Source organism: Solea solea, chromosome 9, assembly GCF_958295425.1.
Source record: "Solea solea chromosome 9, fSolSol10.1, whole genome shotgun sequence".
NCBI lineage: Eukaryota > Metazoa > Chordata > Actinopteri > Pleuronectiformes > Soleidae > Solea > Solea solea.
This window is the reverse complement of record NC_081142.1, coordinates 3382513-3407118: the sequence shown is the minus strand read 5'-3', so window position 1 is coordinate 3407118 and position 24606 is coordinate 3382513. Positions and strand designations below refer to the sequence as shown.

The 24606-nt window shown below is 41.4% G+C and overlaps 2 protein-coding genes across 4 annotated transcripts in view; both read right to left on the bottom strand.

The window, feature by feature from the left end:
• Nucleotides 1–404: 404 nt before the first annotated feature.
• pfas (phosphoribosylformylglycinamidine synthase) lies at nt 405–15939 on the bottom strand. The gene is made up of 28 exons (XM_058638999.1): nt 15758–15939; nt 13891–14013; nt 13677–13812; nt 12291–12396; nt 12006–12204; nt 11215–11320; nt 10978–11118; nt 10768–10892; nt 10547–10675; nt 10213–10350; nt 9787–9915; nt 9626–9699; nt 8833–8989; nt 8683–8744; nt 7907–8068; nt 6476–6712; nt 6149–6379; nt 5586–5766; nt 5421–5504; nt 4468–4623; nt 4047–4166; nt 3816–3961; nt 3510–3717; nt 3315–3406; nt 2617–2731; nt 2376–2525; nt 2076–2216; nt 405–984 (listed from the first exon to the last, which is right to left on the bottom strand). Exons 2-28 carry the CDS (start codon nt 14009–14011, stop codon nt 674–676), a joined length of 3957 nt encoding a protein of 1318 aa, XP_058494982.1. The 5' UTR covers nt 14012–14013; nt 15758–15939; the 3' UTR covers nt 405–673.
• A 1966-nt stretch (nt 15940–17905) lies between these two features.
• LOC131465500 (importin-13-like) overlaps nt 17906–24606 on the bottom strand; it is a 30642-nt gene continuing 23941 nt past the window's right edge. For 2 of the 3 annotated variants that reach the window (XM_058638223.1, XM_058638224.1), the window contains exons 18-23: nt 23747–23799; nt 22189–22255; nt 22009–22067; nt 21815–21904; nt 21486–21667; nt 17906–21146 (exon numbers count right to left, since the gene is read on the bottom strand). In XM_058638223.1, coding sequence (XP_058494206.1) covers nt 21050–21146; nt 21486–21667; nt 21815–21904; nt 22009–22067; nt 22189–22255; nt 23747–23799 — 548 coding nt within the window. In that variant the 3' untranslated portion in view covers nt 17906–21049. Of the gene's footprint in view, nt 21147–21485; nt 21668–21814; nt 21905–22008; nt 22068–22188; nt 22256–23746; nt 23800–24606 lie in introns of those variants that run through there. The other variant, XR_009241319.1, reaches the window with a different exon arrangement.

Here is a 24606-nt window from a genome sequence, read left to right as displayed (position 1 = left end):
GTGTACTATTTAGAAAGGGTTTATTGAAAGAAATTCAATATACTATCCATAAGCATGTTGCACAATTACTTTAAACTAAATTCTTTTGATTTGCTTAACCTTAATAGTAACCTTTAACATGACAAGGTCCTTACTTTACAGAGGCTGCCATCTTGCATCACCTCGTTTCCCTGTATTTGTATATATTAGATAGAAATTTGAATGTCTATGGAATTAATATTTGATACTGAAACAATAGTTTTTAACCCCCCCCCCCCATCTTAAAAACTGTCCAAAGTGTCATTTCACTCCTTAACCTGGGCTACAATTATGTCACACAAAAAATGTGAGTTAATGCAGTCAAAATAATTTGCCTTTTTACAGTGTGAATTTCATGTTATGTGTAAATAAAGAATATTTATTGCTTTATGTTTGTTATTTTTATTAGCATGTTCTGTTTCAGTAGTGCAACACTGATGATGTCAGCAGCCTGATTGGTACATTAGTTCCATAAAAATACAGTGATTGCCAAAATGAAAGTGGTGGAATGTATAAGAAGTCAAGAAGAAAACAGTGTCAAAGTCAGAGTATTACAGAAGATAAAAGTGTAAACACCAAGTAACTGAGTGAGTTCACACTCACTCAACAGAGAAAATACTATTTTGGCAGCACCAGAGTTTTAAACAGGGTGTCATCACAGCATGTTGCTGCACCAGGCAGCTGCATTCTTGAACATGCGCAGCCACGGTGAAGGTGTGAGAGACGCTCTGAAATCTCTCGGGGCCCAGGGCCACTGCCAGGCCAGGGTGCAACGCTCCGGGTGAGGCATCATGGCCAGGTGCCTGCCGTCCCTGGAGCAAAGCCCCGCGATACCCAGCGGAGAGCCGTTAGGGTTCAGAGGGTACTCTTCAGTTGGAGCACCTTGGTCATCGAGATAACACAAGGGGGCGAAACCACCAGAAATGATCTGCTCCTGAGCTTCAGAGTTACGAAATTGCATCAGACCTGCAGAAAGAAAAGAGGTCAGGGGGGGAAAAAATCAATTTTAAACACAGCTGTCGATTACAGAACTGATCTGAGACATGCAAGTCAGCAGATTGAGTTGTTACGCAAGTCGAAAACTGTCCAAGTGAGAAATCTTTGTGTGCTCACTTAGGCCTGGGCCATAATGGATGTGTGTGCAGTTTTTCACACAGAGTTTGTGTCTGCTTTAGAGTTGCTGCTATGTTTTACCTAAAGTTTACAATAAAACAACACTCAAATAATACCACTGTATAGTGTTAAAAATCAATAAGTTGTCATTATTATTATTATTATTATTATTATTATTATTATTATTAATAATAATAATAACAATAATAACAATAATGAACATACTTAAGGTCAAATCTGAATGACCCGTGTATTCATATTATTAATTACTCCTCTGTACTCCACAATTACCAGGACTCTTCAGGATGAAGCTGCGTACCCAATGGTCCTGCAAATATTTCACAATAAAGCTTACTTTTAAGAAAATTAATAGATGGAGCGCTTTTATTTGCAAATCGGTAGTGGATTTGTTGTGTTTGTGACACACCAGGGCTGTCACAGTAAATTAATTTTCAACAAGTCTTAATACGAGGTGACGTCGTATCTTGTCTTCCTCTGTGACTCTCATTCATACCAATTTTTAATTTTTACGATTATTGTAACAGATAAAGATGTTTAAACTGTGTTGAAAGATAATAACACTGAAACATGTGGCTCGCAGAGGATGACAAGATATATCGTTAAAGATAAAATTGTGTTATAAAGACATGCCAATAATAATAATAATAATAATAATAATAAGTATTTAAATTATACTCAAATTATGTGCCGTAATTTAAAAGCAAGATGTTCCGTGGCACGGGCCTGCTGCTCATGTATCCAGTGAGGCCCCAGCCTTGTACTCCAACTCTGCTTTAAATGACTATTTATGCATTTGTAACAACTCGGCTGTTCATGGTCAAAGTGGCGCAAGGTACAAGAGGATAACACCTAACAGTTTTCTACTAACATGTTATGTACATTGATCTGCCTCCAATGCAGATTTGACTTATCCATAACTGTACCTTCTCCATGCGCAACCCAGACTCCCAAAGCCGATCCCTCCATCCCTCTGAGCCAGATGGATGGTGAAGCCTGGATACCGACACTGACAAAGCGAGACTCAAACCTGCCAGACTTATTATGGGTCAGCACCACTTCAGACTCTGGGGGAAGATTTTAAACAATAGGACAGTGTTAAGCCAACTGTGATGAGTACAATCTGTTTTTCACTTACAACAGTAACAGTTTTATTTTACTTTTAGTAATGACTATTATTAAGACTGCAGGCAACATTTCATTGCTCTCCCCACTCCCTCATTCACCTGCTCCATCCTTGCCTTCTCCCACCCAGCCCAGCAGGGCGAGCAGTTGGCAGCCATTACACACACCCAGACTCAGTGTGTCATCCCGTTGTCGGAAGCGATCAAATTCAGCCTTGGCCTTGGGGTTGAACGCAACAGTAGCAGCCCAACCTTCAATGAAAGCAAGATACAGTTGAATTCCGTGTCTTACATTGAACTGGGACTTTGAGTGTGTGTGTATGCGTGTTTCACTTTTTGTTACCTTTAGCTGATCCTAGCACATCTGCGTAGCTGAACCCACCAACAAACACTACTGCTTTGAAGCGCTCCAGGGTCAGAGAGCCAGAGCACAAGTCTTGCATCGTCACATCCCACACCTACTCACAAATATAGACCATGGTCAGGCACTTAAGCTGTGTGGCTTTGGTTTAAGTTAGAGTATGGAGACATTTTTGCAAAAAATAGTAAAATTTAGATTCATCCAAAACTAATCCCTCTCAATCATCCTTTAAGCTCTGCTGGTATTTCCTCTTAGTTTTGCTCTAGTTCTGGATGTTTCTGGGTGGCACCACTTAGCCAGTGTGTTTATATACTCAAGCCAGTAATGGGGAGCAGATGAGGTTACAGCCTTGCAGGGATCAGAAGCTGCAGTAATGGCAGACACAGCACGTAAGAAACACCAGTCTGATGAGGCTAAACAATGAGCAGCCAAATCTGTTCAGAAACCTGACTGAATCTGGGGTTGGTCTTTGTGCACTGACGAGCACTAAAGGAGTAAACAGCAATGGTTTGTATTTATAGCGCTTTTCTAGTCTTGATGACCGCTCAAAGCTGCTTTACACTACAGTTTTGCCATTCACTCACACTTTCATACAGGGCATTTACTCAGCAATTGTGACCCAGACTCCATGCTACAAGCAGTGAATTGGGGACGAGGATCATGCCTTATACTGTACCTACCTCAAAGCCAGCCATATACAGAGATGCAGACATCTCTCGGTCTCCATTACTGCCTTCTTCTCTGACCACAGCTACACGGGGCTGAACTGCAGCTGAAAGAACACAAGACAAATGTAACAATGTGCCTTACATAGTAATAACATAGCTTAAATAACTTCATTTTATCAGATAATTATCAGTTATGTTTAGTCTTACTGGGCTGCTTGATGCTGAGGGTTTCACTGGGGTCAAAGGAGAGTTTAAAGTATGGCTGTGTTCTCTTAGCCAGCCCCTCCTCTTCCTGTTCAACACACAGCTCATTGGCCTGGAGGCGCTCCAGCCGGAAACTGGTGTCCTCCCATAATGCTCTGAGGTCGGGAAGCGGCTCTCTGAGTACTTCCTCTTCGTCAACACAAACCCTGACCTGGATGTCAAGCAAGAGACAGAGAGACACACTCGTTACAGATGAAGTTTAACGGTTTAAGACCGTAAGACGGTTTTAAGTCGAAGCAGACGTCTTACCATAGCCTCTGGTCCAAAGCCACACGTTTTGCCGATACGAAGGCACTGCACGCCTGCGTCGCTAAATCGCTGACTCACGGCTTCGACATTAGGCTGCGACACCTCGAGAACCAAACCCAACTCTTCGCTGAACAGCAGCTCCATGACTGTGCAGAGGAAGATGCACCAAGTTGTATACAGCGTATATATTACCGTAAACAAAAACCAAAATGTGCACATCTGACTGCTTACCTCCAGTTCCTTGTGATGACAATTCCACAGCAATTCCACGGTTCCCTGCAAACGCCATCTCCAGCAAACAGGATATGAGGCCTCCATCACTGATGTCATGTCCTGCACTAAGCAGACGGTCTGAAAGAAGGGGGGGAGGGGGTCACTATCCACTTAAGACTAAATCTCTAATGTGCTTCATATATAAATCAAACTGACTCAGAATAAAAATATAACTTTAAATGACTTTAAATGCAGAAGATACAAAGTAAAACCACTAGGGGGCTGTGTCAACACAGCACAGAACTGTGTCCAAATGAATGGTTAATGAGAATAAAGCAGAAAGACAAATCTCTCAGACTGAAATAACTATAAACTAAGGTCAACTTTTTAATTCCTCCCTTTATGGAAGGTAGTTATTCTCCTGAACACACAAACTGACCTTGTAAGAGTGACTGCATGGTGTCGAAGCAGGCAGCCAATAGTTGCGGCTGGTCCAGGTCAGGGGAACAGTCTCCCAGTTGACCGTAGCACTGAGCCAAGGCCGATCCTCCCAGACGATGACATCCTGGACTCAGAGGAACCCACAACAATACACCTGCAGACAGAGGACACAGGGTCAGAGGCTGCTGTGGAGAGTTAGTTTGACAGAGGAGACAGATGCATGCACTATTTTCTTCTTAAAAATCTCAACTTTAGGTCAAACTGGTCTTTTGTCCTCCGTTTTTCAAGCATTTTGAAATGATGCATGTGCATGACCCTGAAGATGGGGTCTGAAAATTCTCCATAGTTTGCCTTTCACACTTGAAGAACACAGCAGGAGATAGTCTGGGTTAGATGCTTTCACAACAGCAGGAGAAACTACAGAGCCTTCAGGTGCCCAAGTCGAGGATACAGGCGGCAAAAAATCACCCACCCAGTTGCTATGAATTAAATGGAGCCTCTCCTGTTGTGTTCACTGAGACAGTACCTGTGATCTGGCAGGAGAAGTTCCACAAGAATAAAGAACAAGCTTAAACAATCAGTGGAGCTGATGGTAGTTGTCGTCCACAATTTGATGAAATAACAGTTAATTAATAACAAAATAAAACACAAAGTAGCTTAGTTTAAATGCAACTTATTGTCCATCTCTCCATCACTGCCAAGCAATTCTATATTTTATATAAAACTAATGCATAAAGAGAATATTAAATATATGGAACAGGTCATAACAAAATGACACTTCAGTGCACGACTGACAACAGCGTAAGAGAGTCAAGTCTGTCCTCTTTGCTATTAGAAACTAAAACTATGGCAACCAAGCCTATGCTGTTTTTTTCCTTTTAGAATGAGCAATCATATTGCATGTTTGAGTGCGCGTGAGCAAGTGTGCGTTTGCCTGTGAGTGTGTCATACCTTTGCCATCTGGATCCTCAAGATCAGGCGTCACGGTGGCAGTGATGTCAGGACAGACCGCGTATGCTGAGATAACCAGGGCACCTGACACGGAATTGAATTGTTTAATGATTTAAAAACACAAACACACATCTACAGACACACGCGCTTGTGTAGTGAGAGTACCTGGAGCTTTGACTGTCTCTTTTCCAACTCTAGCAGCCATACTCAGTGAGTCCTTGCCCCCGTCGACGGCCACTCCGAGCTGACCCATAACCTCACACATGGCTTTGCAGGCCTCCCACAAACAAGCTCCCTCACCAGGCAGCTTGGCAGCCCACATCCAGTTCCCACTACACTTCACATCCTGAAAAAACACGACCACAATCTTTAAGGAATACTTCACTCATTTGCATGTGGCTTTGTATAGCTAGAATAGCACTAGTATTTTTATTTATTTTTTTTTAAATTGTGCTTCCCTCCCTCAGTTTTCCACTGAGTTGTGAAAAATCCCTCTCAACGTTTTCCCTCAAATTACGTCATTCTGTGAAATATTCCTTTAACCTTACTTTGTGAAGTGAGGACATCTTGTATTTTTTTTTGTTTCAATTGTTTTGCAGGTGTAATTTGATAGATTTGCTGAAATTTGCAGTAACAACATTTCTGTGATCAAAAGCACTCCCAAAGCACAAAAGAAACCAGTGGGGAGTGACATGAATGTAACAGCAGAAAATAGTGAGTCTTCTCACCTTCAGCGCTGTGACTCTGGCAAACAACAGATTGGTCAGAGCTTCACCCACAGACATACGAGCCCCAGCAGCAGGACAAACAAGCCCTTTAATTGGCTGCTCCCCGATGGCTGTTGCTGCTCCCTCTAGGCTGAACGGTGACAGTGCAACAACAGCCACGTCAGCCAGCGGCGTGTGAAGAGGGCCGACACACTGTTGCTGGGCAACCAACCCAGTCACAGATCGGTCCACCTGAGACCGGGAGAGAGGAAAAACACCGTCTCACACATGTCTGCAGACATTTACTTCTACAGAGACAGACAGAGCAAACAGGAATGTGACACACACCTTGTTGGTCAGGTAGCGTTTGGACGCCACAGCAGGCAAACGCAAAACTCTGTCCAGAGCAGCTTTGACCGTCAGCCCAGCAGGAAGAGTCAGCTGCTGGTGGGTTGGGGACAGACGTTCCATCTTAAACTCTTTCTGAGGCATTTTTCCCAAAACCCACTCCAGCTGCAAGTCAACAGGACAACGCCCCCTCTCTGTCTGGTCACGACCACCTGCCTCATCATCCACCAGCACAATCTGTGGGGCAGACAGAGATTATGGCTGTCACCATTTCCAAAAATCATGCTCAAACAAATACAATTGAAGATATTCAGATATGTTTCTACTATACACACACACACACACTTCCTCATGAGGCATTCGCTCAAGACGACGTGAAAGCACAAAATGACTTAAATCACTGTTGTCTTCTTTTGATGAGCAAGGACATGGTGCATGCAAATGACCTTGATGTTAAGTTCATTTTTGTCATGGTTATAAGTGTTCATTTTATTTTGAAACAATAATGCTCATGCTTTTACTTTGAAACAACGTGCAAAGTGTCGTAAAGCGGAAGTAACTCAGAGAAATACCGCAAAACTTGATGGAAATAAACACAGCAAAACTTAAGGTGTAGTTTGGTTCATCAGCACCCGGTTGATAAGGGAACAAGGTTGGTATCGAGTTTCTTAAGTTAAATGTGTGTTTATCTACTTTTCACGGACTTTATCTGCTTTGTTTAATGATAACTTTTGCACCCACTAGAGGGTGCTGTTGCATTTCAGTAAAGCCATGTTTAGCACATTTCAAGGTTTAAGTTAATTGTTATGTGAAGTGAAAGCAATTTATTTATTGTACAGATATATGGTTAAAAGGGACAAAGTTGAAAGGATTTGTAAATACATAGGAATTACACATTTATCGCACTCAAGGTAGAGATTGTAAAAGGTTAATGGAATTCATTTAAGGTAATAAATATGTTTAAAGGTAAAAACATGCTGTTAAGAGTTGCTAATTGTTTTGTATTTTGTGTTTACATTGTAGCTCTTACAGTGTGTTCACATGCAAGGTTAATAAAGGTTGTGAACCATCAGTTTGAGAGACCATTTTTTCGACCGCGGCTGTTACAGTGCAGGCCAAGTGCCCTCTGCTGGACGACATGGCAATGTCTTTACACAGTCTGAAGGAATTACAGGCTGTATATTACACCTCCCCACCTGGAAACTAAATCTGTCTGATATTACAATAGGTCTGGACAATTTGAGGAAAATATCTAATTGCAATATTTGTGATGGATATTGTGATTGCGATTTGATATGCATTGTATTTCTTCAGTCAAGCTTAAATTCAATAGTCACTGTGTTACAGGTTTATAATGTGATGAAGTATTAACACATGATGACACCAACAAAATATCACTTCATTTAAAGGAGGATTTTGGTAGAAACCTACCTTGCCATCCCCGGTGACATTTCCCACAAAGTCAACCGGGCACTTCTCCCTCTGACACACCTTCTCCAGGAAAGGCCTGTCTGATGGGTGGAGCAGCAGGGCATTGCTCTCTTGATACTCTGCTCCCCACAGCTCCAACACACTCAGAGTGGGGTCACCTTTCTACAAAGCAGAGAGGGAACACAACATGAGTATTTGTGTTACTCAAGCCAAGATTACATGTGACCATTTCAATATCGTAGGATCACTGTGCATTTGACACTATACAGTAATGTACTGTCTCGTGAGACTCGACAGTCATTGTGTGTTTAGACTACAGGAGTCACTGAGATGGGGGAAACATACACACTATTACTGTGTTTCCATCATTGTACAGGTCAGTTTGGTACGGTTTGGAATGGTAAAGCCCCGAGTTAGACTTGCATTCTACCATGAACAGTACAGAAGTGACACATTAATGTGTGGAAACCAATTAATTAAGCCTGGTTCCGTTTCTACAGGTTGACTGCTGAACTTTTATTGAAGCAGTGCCGGGTGTGAACTGCCATGTTTTGTTATGTTTTGTCGAAGAAGAAGAATGAAAAGGAGTGTTATTTATGGTCATGTTTCAGACTGTGACACCAGCCTGGTCTCTGAATGACTAAGATGGCTGGAGTGGTCACAGATTCTGATCATGAGCCACAGTGGAAAGACATCAGAAGGTGTCTTTAATTGCATCTTTCACACTCAGAAAATCATTAAATGTGATCTAAGCTTCAGTGTTCATCACTGATTACCTTGAACTTGCTGCAGTAGATCACAGCCCCAGCCGGCTCACTCAGCTCCTTGAGTACATTGCCTAAAGATGACGATAAGTGTCAACACTTAATCTTTTGTCTGCTTCCTTTGATACGATGTACCACTAAAGACAGAGTTGTGTTTAGCACCATTTCCTCCTGCCCCCTGATCATGAATACTGCAGACTGGATTCCCACTGCTTCTTTCCAAACATGCTCTGAGGGCACGATTCATCTTCTGCTCCATCTCAGCGTCGCCTCTCTGCACCGCACCCAGATCCCTCTCGCTGGAGTTGTCCCCCTGGACCTACAAGAGAAACTCTGTTGATTTACAACAAATCAGCCTCACCCTGTGGAATCAACAATAGCCTTCCTTAAAGGAATAGTTCAGGTTCTTTGAGGTGTGGTTGTTTGAGGGAGTTGGTCTTACTAAAAACATGGCTGACAGCAGGGACATAAGGAAAACAGATGATAGCCACTTGACAAAAGGCTCACATACTAAAATGTATGCCAGCTCCAGGATAAAATACCTTTAGAAAATTGTCTCCACTTTATTTCTATGTTACACAGCCCATTTCAGTTGGAAAATAAAGTTTAAAACCATGCACTCCCCAATATTCAATGTCCATAGGGAAATTCAGCATTTTAGCATGAAGACTACTCTACTTCTGCTTCTCTTGTTATATTTATGGCACTTAGATAAATCAGAATGAAGGATTTCAAGGACAGAAGTCACAAAATAACTTCTCTGTGCTGTGATGTAAAATCTTTGGTGAGAGGTTCACAAAGCAACACAACACCACTTTCTATTTGGAAAGGGCTGTCTAAGAGTGGCAGACATGTATTAAGGCTGCTTCTCTGCAAAGGCGGCACAATAAATGTATACTTTATAAAAACCACACTTTAAAAAACCAGAGCTACCATTTTAACATGAAGCTCCTACTTGTACAGAGGAGGCTGCTCCTCCTCCCACACCGATCCTGTACACTGGTCCTCCAATCTTCACCACTTCCATTCCTGATCAATAAGTACAGCAGAGTCATTGATCAACACGTACAAATATAGCCTCAGCATTGATTAAACTCATTTTTCACAAAATGTTACCAGTCTTTGCTTCTTCTTTCTTCACATGTGCATCTTCAATCGAACCCAGACCACCACTGAACATGATAGGCTTAATCCACTCTCGTCGCTCGCCGTTGGCCAGCCGCATGCCAAAAGAACGAGCAAAACCTGAGAGAGGCACAGAAACCTGCAGTTAACCAGCCAACTAAAATCATTTAACTAATGTAAACATACGCTGTGTGTTATTTCACAAAGAAATACATGTTTTACATAGTTTTAATCAGTCAAAATCACTCATATTCACATTGGTTGTGGTTACTTGTGGAAATAAATTTCTCCAATAGTGTAGACTGATAAATAGTACAAAGATTATTTTGTACTATGAGTCAATTCTGTTCACCTGTTTTTAGTATGGTAAATAAAGTGGTTGAAGGCCTTTGGTGTGTTTGGTTCAGTTTGTCATACCTGACAGGACAGGTTCTCCAAACTTGTTGCCGTAGTCTGATGCTCCATCACTGGCCTCAATGGCCACTTGTAGAGGAGGAGCGAAGCTTGAGGGATATTCCCAGCCGTCTCCCTCCGACTCCCAGGGGAGAGTGTAACCTGGAGAGGACGACAGAGTTCAAAAGGATTTCTATGAAGAACTATACAAGGTTTTCTGCCTCGCCATATACTCCATTTTTGTATTGAAATTGTTTCCATAAAACACCTTTAACCACCAAACGGCAGACACATGTGTAATTACACAACCACGGACAGCTCAGTTTGGATTAATGTTGTTTGTTAAACCAAGTCTGACCTGGTATGTGTAGATTGCCAAAACAGTATCCTGCAGTGCCAGCAATGACATGGCCTCCTTGTCCAGCACTCTGGACATCTCTGATACGACCTCCTGTCCCGGTGGTGGCACCACTGAACGGTGCTACACCTAGACATCACATGAGATGGTAAACAAAACGTGACGACAAAAAACAGACACTTCCATAGCAACTAAGGATAATTTTGTATGTATGTCCAGACCGGTTGGGAAGTTGTGTGTCTCTGCGGTGAAGATGACATGTCGCAATGAGGGACGTGTCTCATACGGGCTGGCTTGGGATGGATCTTTGGGGTAAACACAGTCCAGTTTCATGCCTTGGATACCGCTGGACACACACATGAACACAGTGACACAGTGTGAATTACACACACACACACCATCTGTGGTTGCTGTGCTGCTCCCATTGCTACCTGCTGTTGTCACAGAACTTGATGACGTTGTTCGGGTTGCTGCTCCGCTGAGTGTCCATTATGAGACTGAAAAGAGTCTCTTTCTGCTCCTGCCCGTCGATCACCATCTTGCCTCTGAAGAACCAGTGACGACTGTGCTCACTGGGACACCGCAGCAAAGCGTTAAGAGAACAAAAACAACCAGAATGCACCACAAAGATGTCCTGCTAATTTGCTCACTGCAGGCAAACCACCCACCTGTTGGACTGTGCCAGGTCAAAACACTCCACGCTGGTGGGGTTCCTTTCAACCCTCTGGAACATCGACGTGTAGAAGTCCAGATCCCAGGAGTCGAAGGCCAGACCTGCGTTTAGCACAGCAGACGCATGAGATTCGGTAGAATGTTTTTAACACCACCACAGACAGTTTTAGTTTATGCATACTTAAATATAATTCTGTAGTAGTAAAAATATACAGGCACTAACATTATGATTGTATTTATATTTAAATTAAGTGCTGCTTAAATTAAGCATAACTGCATAAGTGCATAAACATGAGCACACAGCATCATATTAGTAGAGTTAGTAGAAATTAAAATTAACAACTTAAATCCTGGTTAATGCAATAGTCTGCCCCTAGAATTCCAATTTTACAATCCAACTGTTTAACTCACTGCTTTTATTTTGGGATGAAAAAACAAAGAGAGAACATAAAAACTGGATTCAGAGTGTGAATCCGGACTAACTGACTGATGACACCTCACATGTCTGATATCACTTAGATCAGTGTATTCAGAAATAGATGAAGCCTTGTTCTAATTTTGGATTTCTTTTGCTTTCACAGCACTTCAAATACACAGTCACAAAGCACATGCATGCACGTGTGCGATAATGAGCAGCAGCATAGCCTTGTGACATTAATCAGCTTCATCATGTGACATGATTGACATGATGACTGAAAGCAGGCATAAAGACAGAGGAACGTAAGTAAGTGAGCATTTAATAAGAAACAGAGGTGGAGAAAAGCTGAGACTGATCTAAGACAATCACCCAGATCATCGTTTGCCTTCTCCAGTGCTGCACGACCCTTCCCCAGGATGTCCACCTCAAACACTGGCTGAGGTTTGGTTTCCACAGTGAAGGAGGTGATGGGATGTTGGTAGATACACTCAGTCATACTGTCATACAGACATGCAATCAGCTTTTTTAGATCTCCATTGAGCTCAGTGACACTGTCTCCCTTTCTGGGCTGGAGTAGAAGGAGAAGAAGGCATGTTTAGTGTATTTATATAAAGAAAACAGGCTTGGGTATTCTTCTAGTGTGTGTGTGTGTACCTTGATTAGAAACCTGCGGGACACCTCTACTCGTGTGACATTAGTGAGGCCAGCACTCTGACAGATGGACACAGCATTAGTGGACCAAGCAGTGGAGAAGTTCAACCTGAAATAATAATATTTTAAAGCTATTATTTATGTGGAAAATGTCTCTCAGCTGAATGCATCATAGACCCGTTTGCCTGTTGGATGTCTGACAGATCAAAATGAAAACTCATAATAACCAGATTATTCCAGAGCACATTTTCTAAATTTGAGAGGACAGATTAATGTGTTTGACTCATAGTGAACGTTTTCAGTGAAAAAACTTTAGCGGTCCACAGACAAAAATTTGTTTTCGAATAGGTAGTAGTGGAGACTGCAGCCTCCAGGGGTCAGTAGTGGGTCTTCAAGCTAACAGAAGTGAAATCTCATGCAGCCATAAATCACATTTGATTTTGATATCTGCTCCAAACCGACAATAACAGATGTGACACAAAATCAGGTGTGAATATATATATATATATTTTTTTTTTTTTTTAAATAACTGAAAATAAGTTTTTAATTTTGTTCCAAAACAAAACATATATCAAAACTGCTTTTAGGGTCAAATTATTGGAATAATGTAAGGGATACATCACTATATTTACAATGTTTTAATTATTAATTATCACTAGAATATGAATAACAGTTGTGTTTCCATTAAACATTTTTATATTACAAGGGGAGGGGCTTGAGTGGGTCCTCTTCTATGGAGACTGCCATGTTGTGCCGCCCTGTTTGTAAAGTAGCCCAAATTTGACAAATCGAACATTTAAGAACTGACAGCCACTTTAGTTTTCTATGTATATTCTGAAGGGGGGCATAAAGAAAAAGGTTTTTAGTTGAATGCTCCATTCAACTAAAAACCTGTAGATGCCACTACACACTGGTGTTAACTATTAGGTTTGATGTCAGTATTTCTGCAGTTGTAGTCCAAAGCCTGGTTTCATCAGGCAGTCAAGTTCAGTTTGGTACGTAGAAAATTTTTTTTTTCTACTGTCAAAGGGTGCCAAAATAATTGATCCATACTGTCCCACCCTTCTGTTGGGATACCAAGTACAGTCGTCCAATACCTGAAGGGTTGAGCTCGTCAGAATAATCGTGTCTGGGCAGCAATGGGAACGGAATGAGAAAAACACAAAACACACCAAACTGAATTTCCTTGGCAGGCTACACTGTGTCGCAGAAGTATGATGTCATGCTATTTACGAAGCTGTGTAGTAACTGCACTGCACTGTGCTGTGCTGCCTGCTGAACTTGCAGGTTTTTGTTCTGGCACAGTTCAAGTACAGGTCCTGTTATAAAAGTATCTCTTTACCACCGATATCAGAAGAAAAACAACCGAGTCTCAAGTTGCAGCAGTACCTGGGTCCAATCTCCACCAGTTTCTCCCCGCTGCCTTCGTTGAGGTTTGGTTCCTCCGACAGCGGCTCTGCCTGCAGGGGAGGACGAAACAACCAAAGAAGAACCGCCTTCTGCTCTGTGCTGAGACTCTCACAGCCTGCAGTAGAAAGCACAACATTAATTTATACATCGAGCAATAGATAGAATCAGTTTTATTATGAGCTGGAACACTCACCTGTCAGCTCAACATTGAAGCATAGCTCAGTGGTGATTGACACTTGGGGGTAGAGCTTGGCTGCCCGCTGTAAGGCCCGCCCATTCACTGCTTCATTACTGTAGAACCGCACCACAGCCATGACTGATGGAGCAAGGGGAAAATTCATTGATTTTCATAACTGAGGAATTAATAAAAAATCCATCTCAAAATGTCACAGACAAAGCACTGTAGGCATCATTTGTCAATGAAAATGATCAACTCTGAGTTAATACGAAATGAAACCAATGACGACTCAGTCAGAGATCAAGAAGTCAACAATGATGATCAATAAAAAGGGAGGACTATTGAATTTTCTCACTAAGTTTGACCTTTGTCTCCAGATCTTGTCAAGACAAACCAATAAGCAACTTGTAGGATTGTGCAAAGCCTGGGAAATGACCACAGACATAAATAAAAAAGTTGCAGTAAATATGCAAGATATTGCAGACTAATGCATGAGAAGATTTTATTAAGAGCGCCTAAAATCTTTTATTGCTTGTGTCCCCTCTGGCAGCCATGTGAGGAAGTATGTCAGTGTTTCAGGTTAGTTCTTGGTGACAGAAGTGAGCACAAACAAATCAGTGCTGCATATGTCGATGCCTAATATAAGCACACTTCACTTTGAACCCTTAGTTAAAGAAAAAAATTGAAAGTGCATATATTAAATTCAGCTTAAGGGTAGTTCAAATTTTCTCAATTTATCTTTGCACTTACAATGTGTTAAATATCTGGAGTTTCTTTACTGAATTAAGTTAAATAATATTATTGTCCAAACAAACAGTTTGTGGCTCAAAAATAAACAATATTTTCAGTAATAATTTAATTATTTTCTTAGGTAATGTATAAGCTGTTTGACCAAAGAAATAGTGGAAAATGTCAACCACTCTTTCCTAGCCCTCAAAATGACAGTGTCCTCTACTGTCACAGCAGAGCAGCGAAACCACAAGATATTCACATTTAAGGTCAAATCAGATTATTTGTTTTTGCTAACTAAAAACCCCTTCAGGCCTAATTCTGTCTTTATAATGACACCCAGTGACAACTTCAACCTTATAACACAGTGCCTAACACTAAACCAACCCAACGTAACCTCCTTGAATCCTTGAAGTTGTGAAGAAAAGATGTCTTGTACATCCACACGATCAGGCCCCTAACAATTGGGTCATTGATTGTTTGCATGTTGGAGGTCACACTCTGCATGGTCAGGAGCTTTCTGTTAGACCCTAACCACATGAAGACGGCTGCTGCAACTTATTTGAAAACCCCATGTGCTTCCATTCATCTGGACAACCCTTAACCTTAACCACAGTGTAAAAAATGTGAAACAAGATTTGGTTGCATGAGGATGACCAGGTTAACATTAATAACAGAGAAACGCCAGAAAACGAACACACAGGCTTCTGCAGCTTTTGTTGTTAGGAATCTGTATTGACTTCCATTCATTTGAACAGCATAATAAAAGAAAGCCTCAATTGTGATATTTCAATTTAATATCTAACCCAACCACGGTTCACAGCTAACTTTTAACTTTAACTTTAACCAAAGCCTCAGAAGTCTGCCTCTTTGAAGAGTACTAGTCCTGACAGGGTCAGTGTTTACACCTGAAATGGCCACAACAACGCTTAGACCACCCACACACACACACACACACACATTGACGCGTGTCTACATTAAAAGCACCAAGAAAGCAAAAATAGTAACTTAAACGTGTTGTTAGCACGTTAGCACGTATCTGCTGCTTCTCCACTCAGAACTACTTCATATAGAACGCAGTCGTGCTAACTTTTACAACCCAGTCAGATTTAGCTTTAGAAAGTTAGCTCGTGAGTAACATTAGCTAACTTACGGGAGTTAGTTACGTCAGTGACGGAGTCTTCGTTGAGGATGGGGAAGTGGAGCTCTGGGTCCTGGAGAAGCTCTTGTGGACTGGAGGAGGTCAGAGTTGGTGGAAGGACTGGGGGAAGGACTGGGGGGAGGACTGGGGGGAGGCAGGATGGTGTTGTACTTCTTCACCCACGTGCGAGCGCTCCGACTGTAGTAGGCGCATGCGCGAGGGCTGCTGCTGCCAATTAGTACACAGTCCTGTGACAGGATTTAAAAAAAATATGGAGGAAGAAGAAAGAAAGAAAGAAAGAAAAAAGACTTAAATAAGAGATGAGGGGAATTTTTGTGTTAATATAATGTTTTATTAAGGGCTTTCAAAAACACATTTACTTCTCCTTTTACCAAAACAATTAGCTTTTATAGGATTTGGATATGAATTATAGTTCATATTGTCTGCTCCTGATACCTGTCTGGCACCAAATGTGTTAGACACATATTATATGGTTCTCAAACTGTGGTACACGGTACATGTACCACCAGTGGTACACAAGCTTCCTCTGGTGGTTCTATCAGAAATACTGTTCTAGCTGAGGGCATAGAAGTTAAACAATAGTCCCCTTACCTCTCACTTCATCTTAATCTAATTTCACTATACCAGAGTGTGAAGTATATGTGAGGAAGATGCAGATGATGAGAGATCAAATGATCTTATTGGGAATAAATCTGCCTCCTGTGAAAAGTCCGGCCTATTTACACCACTGTATTTTAAAGTTGGTGATAAAGGTGTCACATCAAGAGCTCAATATTTTCTCAGGTGCTTTAAAACCTACAGAAAGTCGGCCAATCTGATTTGTTTTGGTAACTTTGGGGACAACTCTTTAAGGAAGTATCACATCAACTTTAAAATGAGATCAGTGTGATCTAGAGTGGTGAATGATCTTGTAGAATATCCAGCCAGATGGTTGTTGCATAACACTGATAGTTGACATACTTCAAAGGTTGTCTCCAGTCTGCATCAAACTTCACATTTGACTTTAAGTTCCAGCCTCACAGCCTGGCCAAGGCATAAGCAAACTAAGCCGCTGCAGCATTCAGAGCCACGTTCTCTGGTAGTCATGGTACCTGGGTCACAGTCAGAGCATGCCCATTCAATATGCAGCATTAAATACATAAATCCTACTTGACATGAGGGTCTAAGGATAAAGGGTGTCACTTGCTGTACAGACTGTAAAGCCCTTTGAGGCAAACTGTGTTTGTTATGTTGGGTTATATGAATATAATTGGTTTGACTTCACAGCTGTGAAGGAGGCTTAAAGCTGGGTAAAGAACAGCCAGACTCTGCTACCGGTGAAGTTGTGGAAAAGTTTCATGTCACAGGTCATAATCCATGGCAAGACTGAGTGCAACAACAAGACACAAGGTAGTTATACTACATCAGCAAGGTCTCTCCCTGGCAAATGAGTCACAATGTGAAATAGCCGGCTGTAGCAGAAGTCAGTTTGTACGACAAAGGACTCGACTGCAGGGATTTGGGGATTTGGTCAGGTGTCCTTAATGCTGAGGAATACAAGTAGATACTTTTCCATCATGCAGTTCCGTGATGGAGTCCTGAAAGTAATGGTACAGAGAGCACAGATCCCTGATCTCAACATCACCAAGTGTCTGGGAGAACATGAAGACACAGATTTAAGGATTTAAGCCAGCCTACATCCACCAAAGTTCTGTAGTCAGATCTCTAAGGTGTTTGGAACAACTGCACATGTACCTAGAAGAATTGATGCTGATTTGAAGGCAAAGGGTGGTCACACCAAAATATTCATTTTGTGTAGATTTTTGGCTGTCTACATTTTGTGACTTAAAATAATTAAAAGATAAAGTTATTAGAATTTATATTTGTGAAAGCTTTCGTACATCAAAGCACTCTTTCACACCTGCACAAAGCATTTGCAACAGCCTTTTTAATATCACTTGGCTTCAGCCCTGCCGATACCAATGGAAAAAGTTCAAACTCATTAAAAACGTCCTTACTTCTACGCAACCTTTTTTATTCCATAAAATAAAAGTTTCTGTCTCTTGTTGAACTTTGATAGGCTTAACTATTTCAGGAGCTTAGACAAATTAAATCTGCAAATGTCTAGACAGAGAACAGACACAAAGAAGAGCAAGGAGGTGCAGTCTTAGATATATTTAATAAATTAAAGCCAAGGTACAAAAAAAAACAATGTACATTTCATATCACCCGCCCCTCCTACCACTCCTTTCTTTAACCTGACGAACATTTATTTTATTTCTCACCTCAGAATGAGACCACATTACAGACAAGAGGAGATCAGTGTTTTAACAGCCAGTCATTCACAGTTCAAACCAGACATGGTGGCAGGGCAGCTCTAACTTCAGAACTGATTTTTGCCTCCAGTCTCAATCAAAATCATGTCTCTCTACAGTGTCTTCCACACTGAATGTTTGTCCCCTGAACCCAGAACCCCTACCCCCTCAAAACACACACATGCTACATGTCTGCAGGCACCTTGGATAAGACAGAAGGATTAGACTGAGATTAAGTTTTATCAGAGACCACACAGTACGTTTTGATGGTGAGTGTCATTAGATGTCAACTGCTCCTGCTACTCCTTCAGACTGTATTTTACAGCCGTTGCATCACTTCATCAATAATGTCTCCGAGCTTGAGAACAGAATGTCGGTGCCGATTCTTGTTGGAAATGCCAAAATAACTTTCTCAGTCACTAAACTCTAATCCTTCTTGGTCCTCTCCAAAGCAGGGACCCAGATAAATGAAAACATTTTGGGTTGCTTGATGGCAAACATTGTTGGTGTCAAAAACAGGAATATAACCGAGATGATTATCCAGATAATAAGGACGTTCAATGAATGGTGGTGATGAGTAGAAGAGCATCCAGTGAAGAACTGGATGTGCCTGATCGGCCTGTAACAATGATGTATTCCCAATGAGTATAGTGTGAGGAAGAGGACGAGGAAAATAACAAAAAACAAATAGGGTCTTTGTTTAAAAGAGAAGAGGAAGGATGTGTACTGTAGGTCCAATATAAGTGCACTGAACAAGTGAAAAAAGTTACATCTGTGCACACACACAACCTCTCATACAGGTATGAACACACGCATACACTCAAATACAAATAAGTGTTCAGCAATTACTGTTAATATTCACAACTTGATTAATATTTTTGCACGATTACAGTGACTAAGCAGTCCAACATCAGGATTATTCATCCTCTCCGATTCAGTCCTGTGCCTTCTTCCAGCTGCCAGCGACTATTGTCCTCACTATAGGCAGTCCTGCTTTACCTAAGGGACCACTGCAAAAGAACTACTCTATACAATCCAAGAAGACTGCAGTGTGACTGGGTGGGAGTGTGTGAGGTATGGCCCTTTACACAGAGAGCTGGGCAAAAGGGCAGACTGTTTTAGTCCAAGTCATATTCTTAGGTTTGTTTCCTCCAGTCAACCCCTCCCAGAGAGGCATACATAAAATATTTGCATGACAATTTGGCAATACCAACTTCTTAGTGGTATTCATAGGAGTAAATGTTGAAGTAAAGGTACAATATGCAACACTCAGCCTTATAAGATGTTGGGAAACAAATTTTAACCCATGTATATCTACAGTGCAGTAGAGTACTAAAGTCTAAAGCAGAGCGTGATCACAGTCCTCTCTGTGCTCCTGTGTCATTATCGGGCCACTGTCTTGGTAGCTAGAATGCATGTTGCCTTTAAAGGTCCAGTGTGCAACATTGAGGAGGGTCGATTGATAGAAATTGAATGAACTACCAATAAATTTGTCAATGTAAGTGTTTAACCCTGTTGAAATAACAATCTTTTGGTTTCCATAGCTTTTAGAAGAGCCTTTTATGTACTTAATGCAGGGGCCTTGTTTCACAGACATCACCAGCTTGTACCACCATGTTTCTACAACCCAAACAGAGGGGTATTTTGTGTTATGAAGTGGAAACTCACTACACAAATGAAGAGGAGCACTGCCCCACATAAACCAAAAAAGAGGAAAAAGGAAACCGCAGAGAGTGAACGAGTGGAGAGACTTAAGAAGAGTGTTCTGATCTGCACAGGCCACTGTAGTTCACTGGCAAGCTAGGGAAGGGGGAGGTGAGCAGAGTCCTCCGTTTGTTCCAATCTGCAGTATCACCTTTAGATGTCACTAATTCCTACACACCGGACCTTCAAGTACTCCTTGAACCACTGGATCAAGTACATATTGTAAGTATGCTGTGTTCAAATGGAGTTGTTTTCACAAAATGAGCCCATGTGACCTTACCCATCATACTCATGACCTGTTCAGTGTACTCATGCAGACTTAAATTCAATAAAACTGAATTCCAACACTTTGATTTTTCCTATTTCTTTTCTTTCTATTTGTTATTTTTCCTATTAACCTTGTCTGTTTTCTGAAAGGTTTGCATTCAGGAAGTCCTAATAACACGTTTATGGGCAGTAACAGACACTGCAAGTAACAAGCCAAGCGTTAGTGGCAGAGAGTAGTTTGAAGCGTCCAGTTGAAGGCATCACCCCAGGTTTTTACTACCAAAGACCTTCTCTTCTTGGATTCACAGTTACTTGATTCATTCATGGTAAATGTTTGTTTTTGTGGACATGATCACCGTTACTATGAAATTTGTTTCAGACTGACATGCTGGCTCATTGATTTGCATTTTGCACCTTTTTTTCCTGCAGAATCTCCTCCTGATATTGCTTCTTCTGTCTTCCCATTAGCAGCAGCAGGACTGTCAACCACCTTCTTTCTATATGCATACATATACATTTATATACTTAATTTGATTCTGCTTTTGAAAAATAATGTCAAGTTGCTACGTACGATACCACTACCATTTCATATGGATGCTAATCACCAGGAAACAACCTAGGGACCACAGGAAGATCTAAAAAGGCAGAACAAGACAGAGAAGGAGAAGGAGGCATGAGGCAGCATGCTGGATGTGCTGCTCAGAGCTCTTCCAAAAAGAATAAAGGCATTGAAAGGAGAGGAGAAACTATCAACCTCAGAGGAGAAAACAAAAATCGGGCCAAGAGGTCAGCCTCCCGAAAACCACCGAAGGTTAAATGTTTGTCCATTAATCTGACGGCAGGTCTGTGCGGGAATGGTTCCATGTCTTGTCTTGTGGCAGGGCAGGTAATCTTTACAATCATTTCATGGTTTGCGTCACTGACGGTGTTGGTGAGAACTGCGTTGTTGTGGCATCCAGCTGGTTTGCACTGAGGGCAGAGGTCACGTTTAGGTGAGAGTTCAAGGGTAGGTAGAGTTTCAGTATTCAGCAGCGTACTCCGTCCCATGGAGCCCTCTGCACAACAGTGTGAACTCCTTCACCATGTCCTTTACCCTCCTTTTATTCACTCGTTCTCTGCATGACAGATGGAGGCAAAGAGAAAAAATACAATTATAAAGTATATGTGAAATAATCATGTGGTTGACCAGTTAGACTGACATCTTCTAATCATGTCTAATGCACAAGTTCCCACCCATGGGGCCTCAAAGTTCCACATGGGGTTGCGAAGCCCTTCTGATTTTGAATTTTTATCTTCATAAGTTTTTTCATTAAAAATGTATGTAGTGTCGTATATATTATATATAGTATGAAGTGTTTCCTGCTCTTAGTAAGTGCATCATCAACTAAAAGTATGGTTGCCTCAAGAAAAAAAGGTTGGAAACCAGTGATCTAATAAAAGGTCCGGCAACATACCGGAGTATCTGCTGTGAGAAGTTGGCCTTCTGTATATCTGTGACCCGAGTCGATGGAAAATCTTGAAGCTGCAGCGCCTCCTTCAACCACACAACAAGCAGAGAACAGCAGTGCTTGTTCATAGAAAAGAGCACTTCAGCAAACTGGTCCATCAGACTCCTAGATGCTCCGCCACCGATGCCCTAGAGAGAGAGGAGTGGGACTTCTTACATGAGGGACTTCATTACAATGGCACAGAAAGTAAATCATTTTGGAGAGTGATTACACGGCAAACTGCAGCAACAGCAAATTGACAAAACATTTCTGTGGCGTGATGTGGTGCTTCTCACCTCCAACAAGGCCTGCACCAATAGCTTGCCTTCTTCCTGCACCACTCTGGCCAACGGAGGCACATCTGAGCAGCGAGACAACAGCTCGGTCTGACGCAGAAACACAGAGAAATCCAAATGAGTCATTTACATCACAAATGGTGATTAATATTTGAATGTCTGCACGGATTTCACATGCTCGTGTGTGCACTCACAAAGAACAAGCACGTTGACTTGACTGTCGGAGATTCGGGAAATTTGAGTGACAGAACTCCTAAAAGGTGGGAGAGGAAGAGACATAAATAAATGTACTGACAGGCACACATTTCACAGGAACTGTAGCAAAACTTCCAGTACAGTGTGTAGGGTGTGCTTGTGTAATCTAACAAACTTACCACAGTGGAACACTGCTTTCACGTCAAGACTCTCAGACAAGAACAAATCGGGCTTCCGTTTGAGGGCCTAAGGGGCAGATAAAGGCATTAAACAGAGCATGTTCTGGTGGGCCCAACCCAGTCGGTACTGCTTCACCACATTCCACTGCATAAGCTCCTTCAAAATACTGCTCTCAATGATACCAGCTCAGCCTGGTAGCCGGATCTGACAGCAACACAGGACTGAGACCAGATCTGCCTACCAGGCTGTAAAGTGCTCTCTCCGTCTGTTTATGAAAAATTATATCCAAACTCATACAGAGATCCTCCAATGCAGAACTCAGCAGGTATAACAAACAAACTGCAAAAAATCAAACTCTGAAATCATTGGAAACTTAAGTCAAACTAAAGACAATGATGGTTTGTTTTGTTGAAATCAGTCTAACTTAAAACATTACTTTTCCCTGTTTTTGTTTTTTTTTTTTTCTTTTGGCTGACTGGACTGAATATGCAACAGAAGTGTGTAAGTAATTAACATGTGCAGATAAAGAGAAATACAACTCATTTCATAATAATGAACTCATTCAGGATGGAAGAGAGGAAAGAGGGAGAGAGGGAAAGGGAGAGAGATGAAGGTCAGGTCTATCCAAAGACAGAAAACAAAGGAAGAAGAATGAAGACGGAAGACAAAAATATATAAAAACAGAAGAGCCACCAGCCAATTTGGCAGAATTGATTAATATTTGATAAATATTAATTCATTTGGGCTTTGGCTCTGGGCTGGAATGACTTTAGGGGAGTGGGTTCCGAGACAAACCAGTCACCTGGGACTACATAACTCACGCAGATGCTGTTACATCAACTTTCCAAGAGCGGTACATGAATTTAAGTATTTCAACTGATTGTGTTGAAAGTCTAGGAAGCTAATGTGTCGTGATGTTGACTTTGCGAAATTGAAATTTTGCCAAAATGAAATTCTTAACATAGTAGGCGGTGCGTTAATATGCTTTCTGAAGCACAATCAGCTGTGTCATAAACTATTATTGCAATAAATTGAAAGACATTACAGTGCAATGTGATTTATGAGAATTTACTTGCACACTGAGAATATTGAACCTCACGGAAAATCTAAAACAAAAAGGCACCGTCATCTCACAAGAAGATATTTTGCTATCCATAATGTGATTGCCCTACGTATGACAAGTATTAGTAAATATTTATATAAAAGGAATATCTCTGGATTTACAACTACTATTCAGAAACTTCAGTTAATAAACATAATTTTACAATCATTTATAATTTGTGGCATGTGTGACCGTTGGAATCAAAAGAGTTTGAGGAGAGACTCAAGTGTCTCATTTTCAAACATTCCCCTCACGTTTCATTCCACTGCCGCATCTATGTGATGGGACTTCTTCTTGCCCAGTAACAAAGGAGAGAAAGAGATAGAGAGAAAGAGAAGAGGACAGAAAAGGGGAGTAAGGAGAGAAACGAGAAAAGGAGAGTAAGAGGGAGAGAGAGAGAGAGAAAGAGAGAGAGAGAAACACAAAGTGAATGAAATAAGAAACCAAAAACACACCTGAGCTTGGAGTTGCATAAATGAATCAACAATATCAGGATGATCCCTGGGTCCTAAAATATAATAAAGATGAAACTTAAGAAATCATAAGAGAATAAGAATAATATACAAACAGCAACTGAATAGATTCAACAGTCATGTAGAAATAAAAGAAAACTCAAAAATATCTCATCGAAATAATTCTCAGGTGAATAAGGAACAAAGGGGTGGTGGGGGGAGGGCATATGAAGCTTTGGCAAGTCTTGGAAGAACAAAAACAAAAAACAGGCAGAGGACAAAGACATGGGTCTGTTTGGAGAGAAACAAAGAAAGAAGTAACGAGAGAAAAAGAACAAACCTAAAGAAACAAAAGTGGGTTTGGAGTGGGAACCCAGGAGGCACCTCTGTTACTGTTACAATTTGGAGGGAAAGAGGCACCAAACCTAAATGAATCCCCCATCAAATCCCCCCATGAGACGCTGCTGGCATCGTTGTGATCAAACAGCAAACACATTTCCTTTCAGATTGAAATATGTGCCTCAGGGAGAGAGGTGATCATCGAGGGTTCATTCAGAACTGGTCAATAAGAACCCCTTTGCTTCAAAGGTGAACCTATAACCATCGGTATGAGTCACACTTAGTAGGGAGATTCTGATATAACCACTTCCCTTATGCTGGACACAAACTACAAGACTTTTAAATGTGACGGGTTACAAATTAGGCACAATTAAAACACACAAATCTGTTAGAAGCTTCTGGACCGAAGAATCTGCATTGAGATTCCTGTTTTTCAAACATGGTCTAAGTTTGATGTTAGAGCGTCTCCAACAGCAAACTCATAGTCAACCAGAACAAGTGCCTGTAGTGAGCGCCCAGCTTTA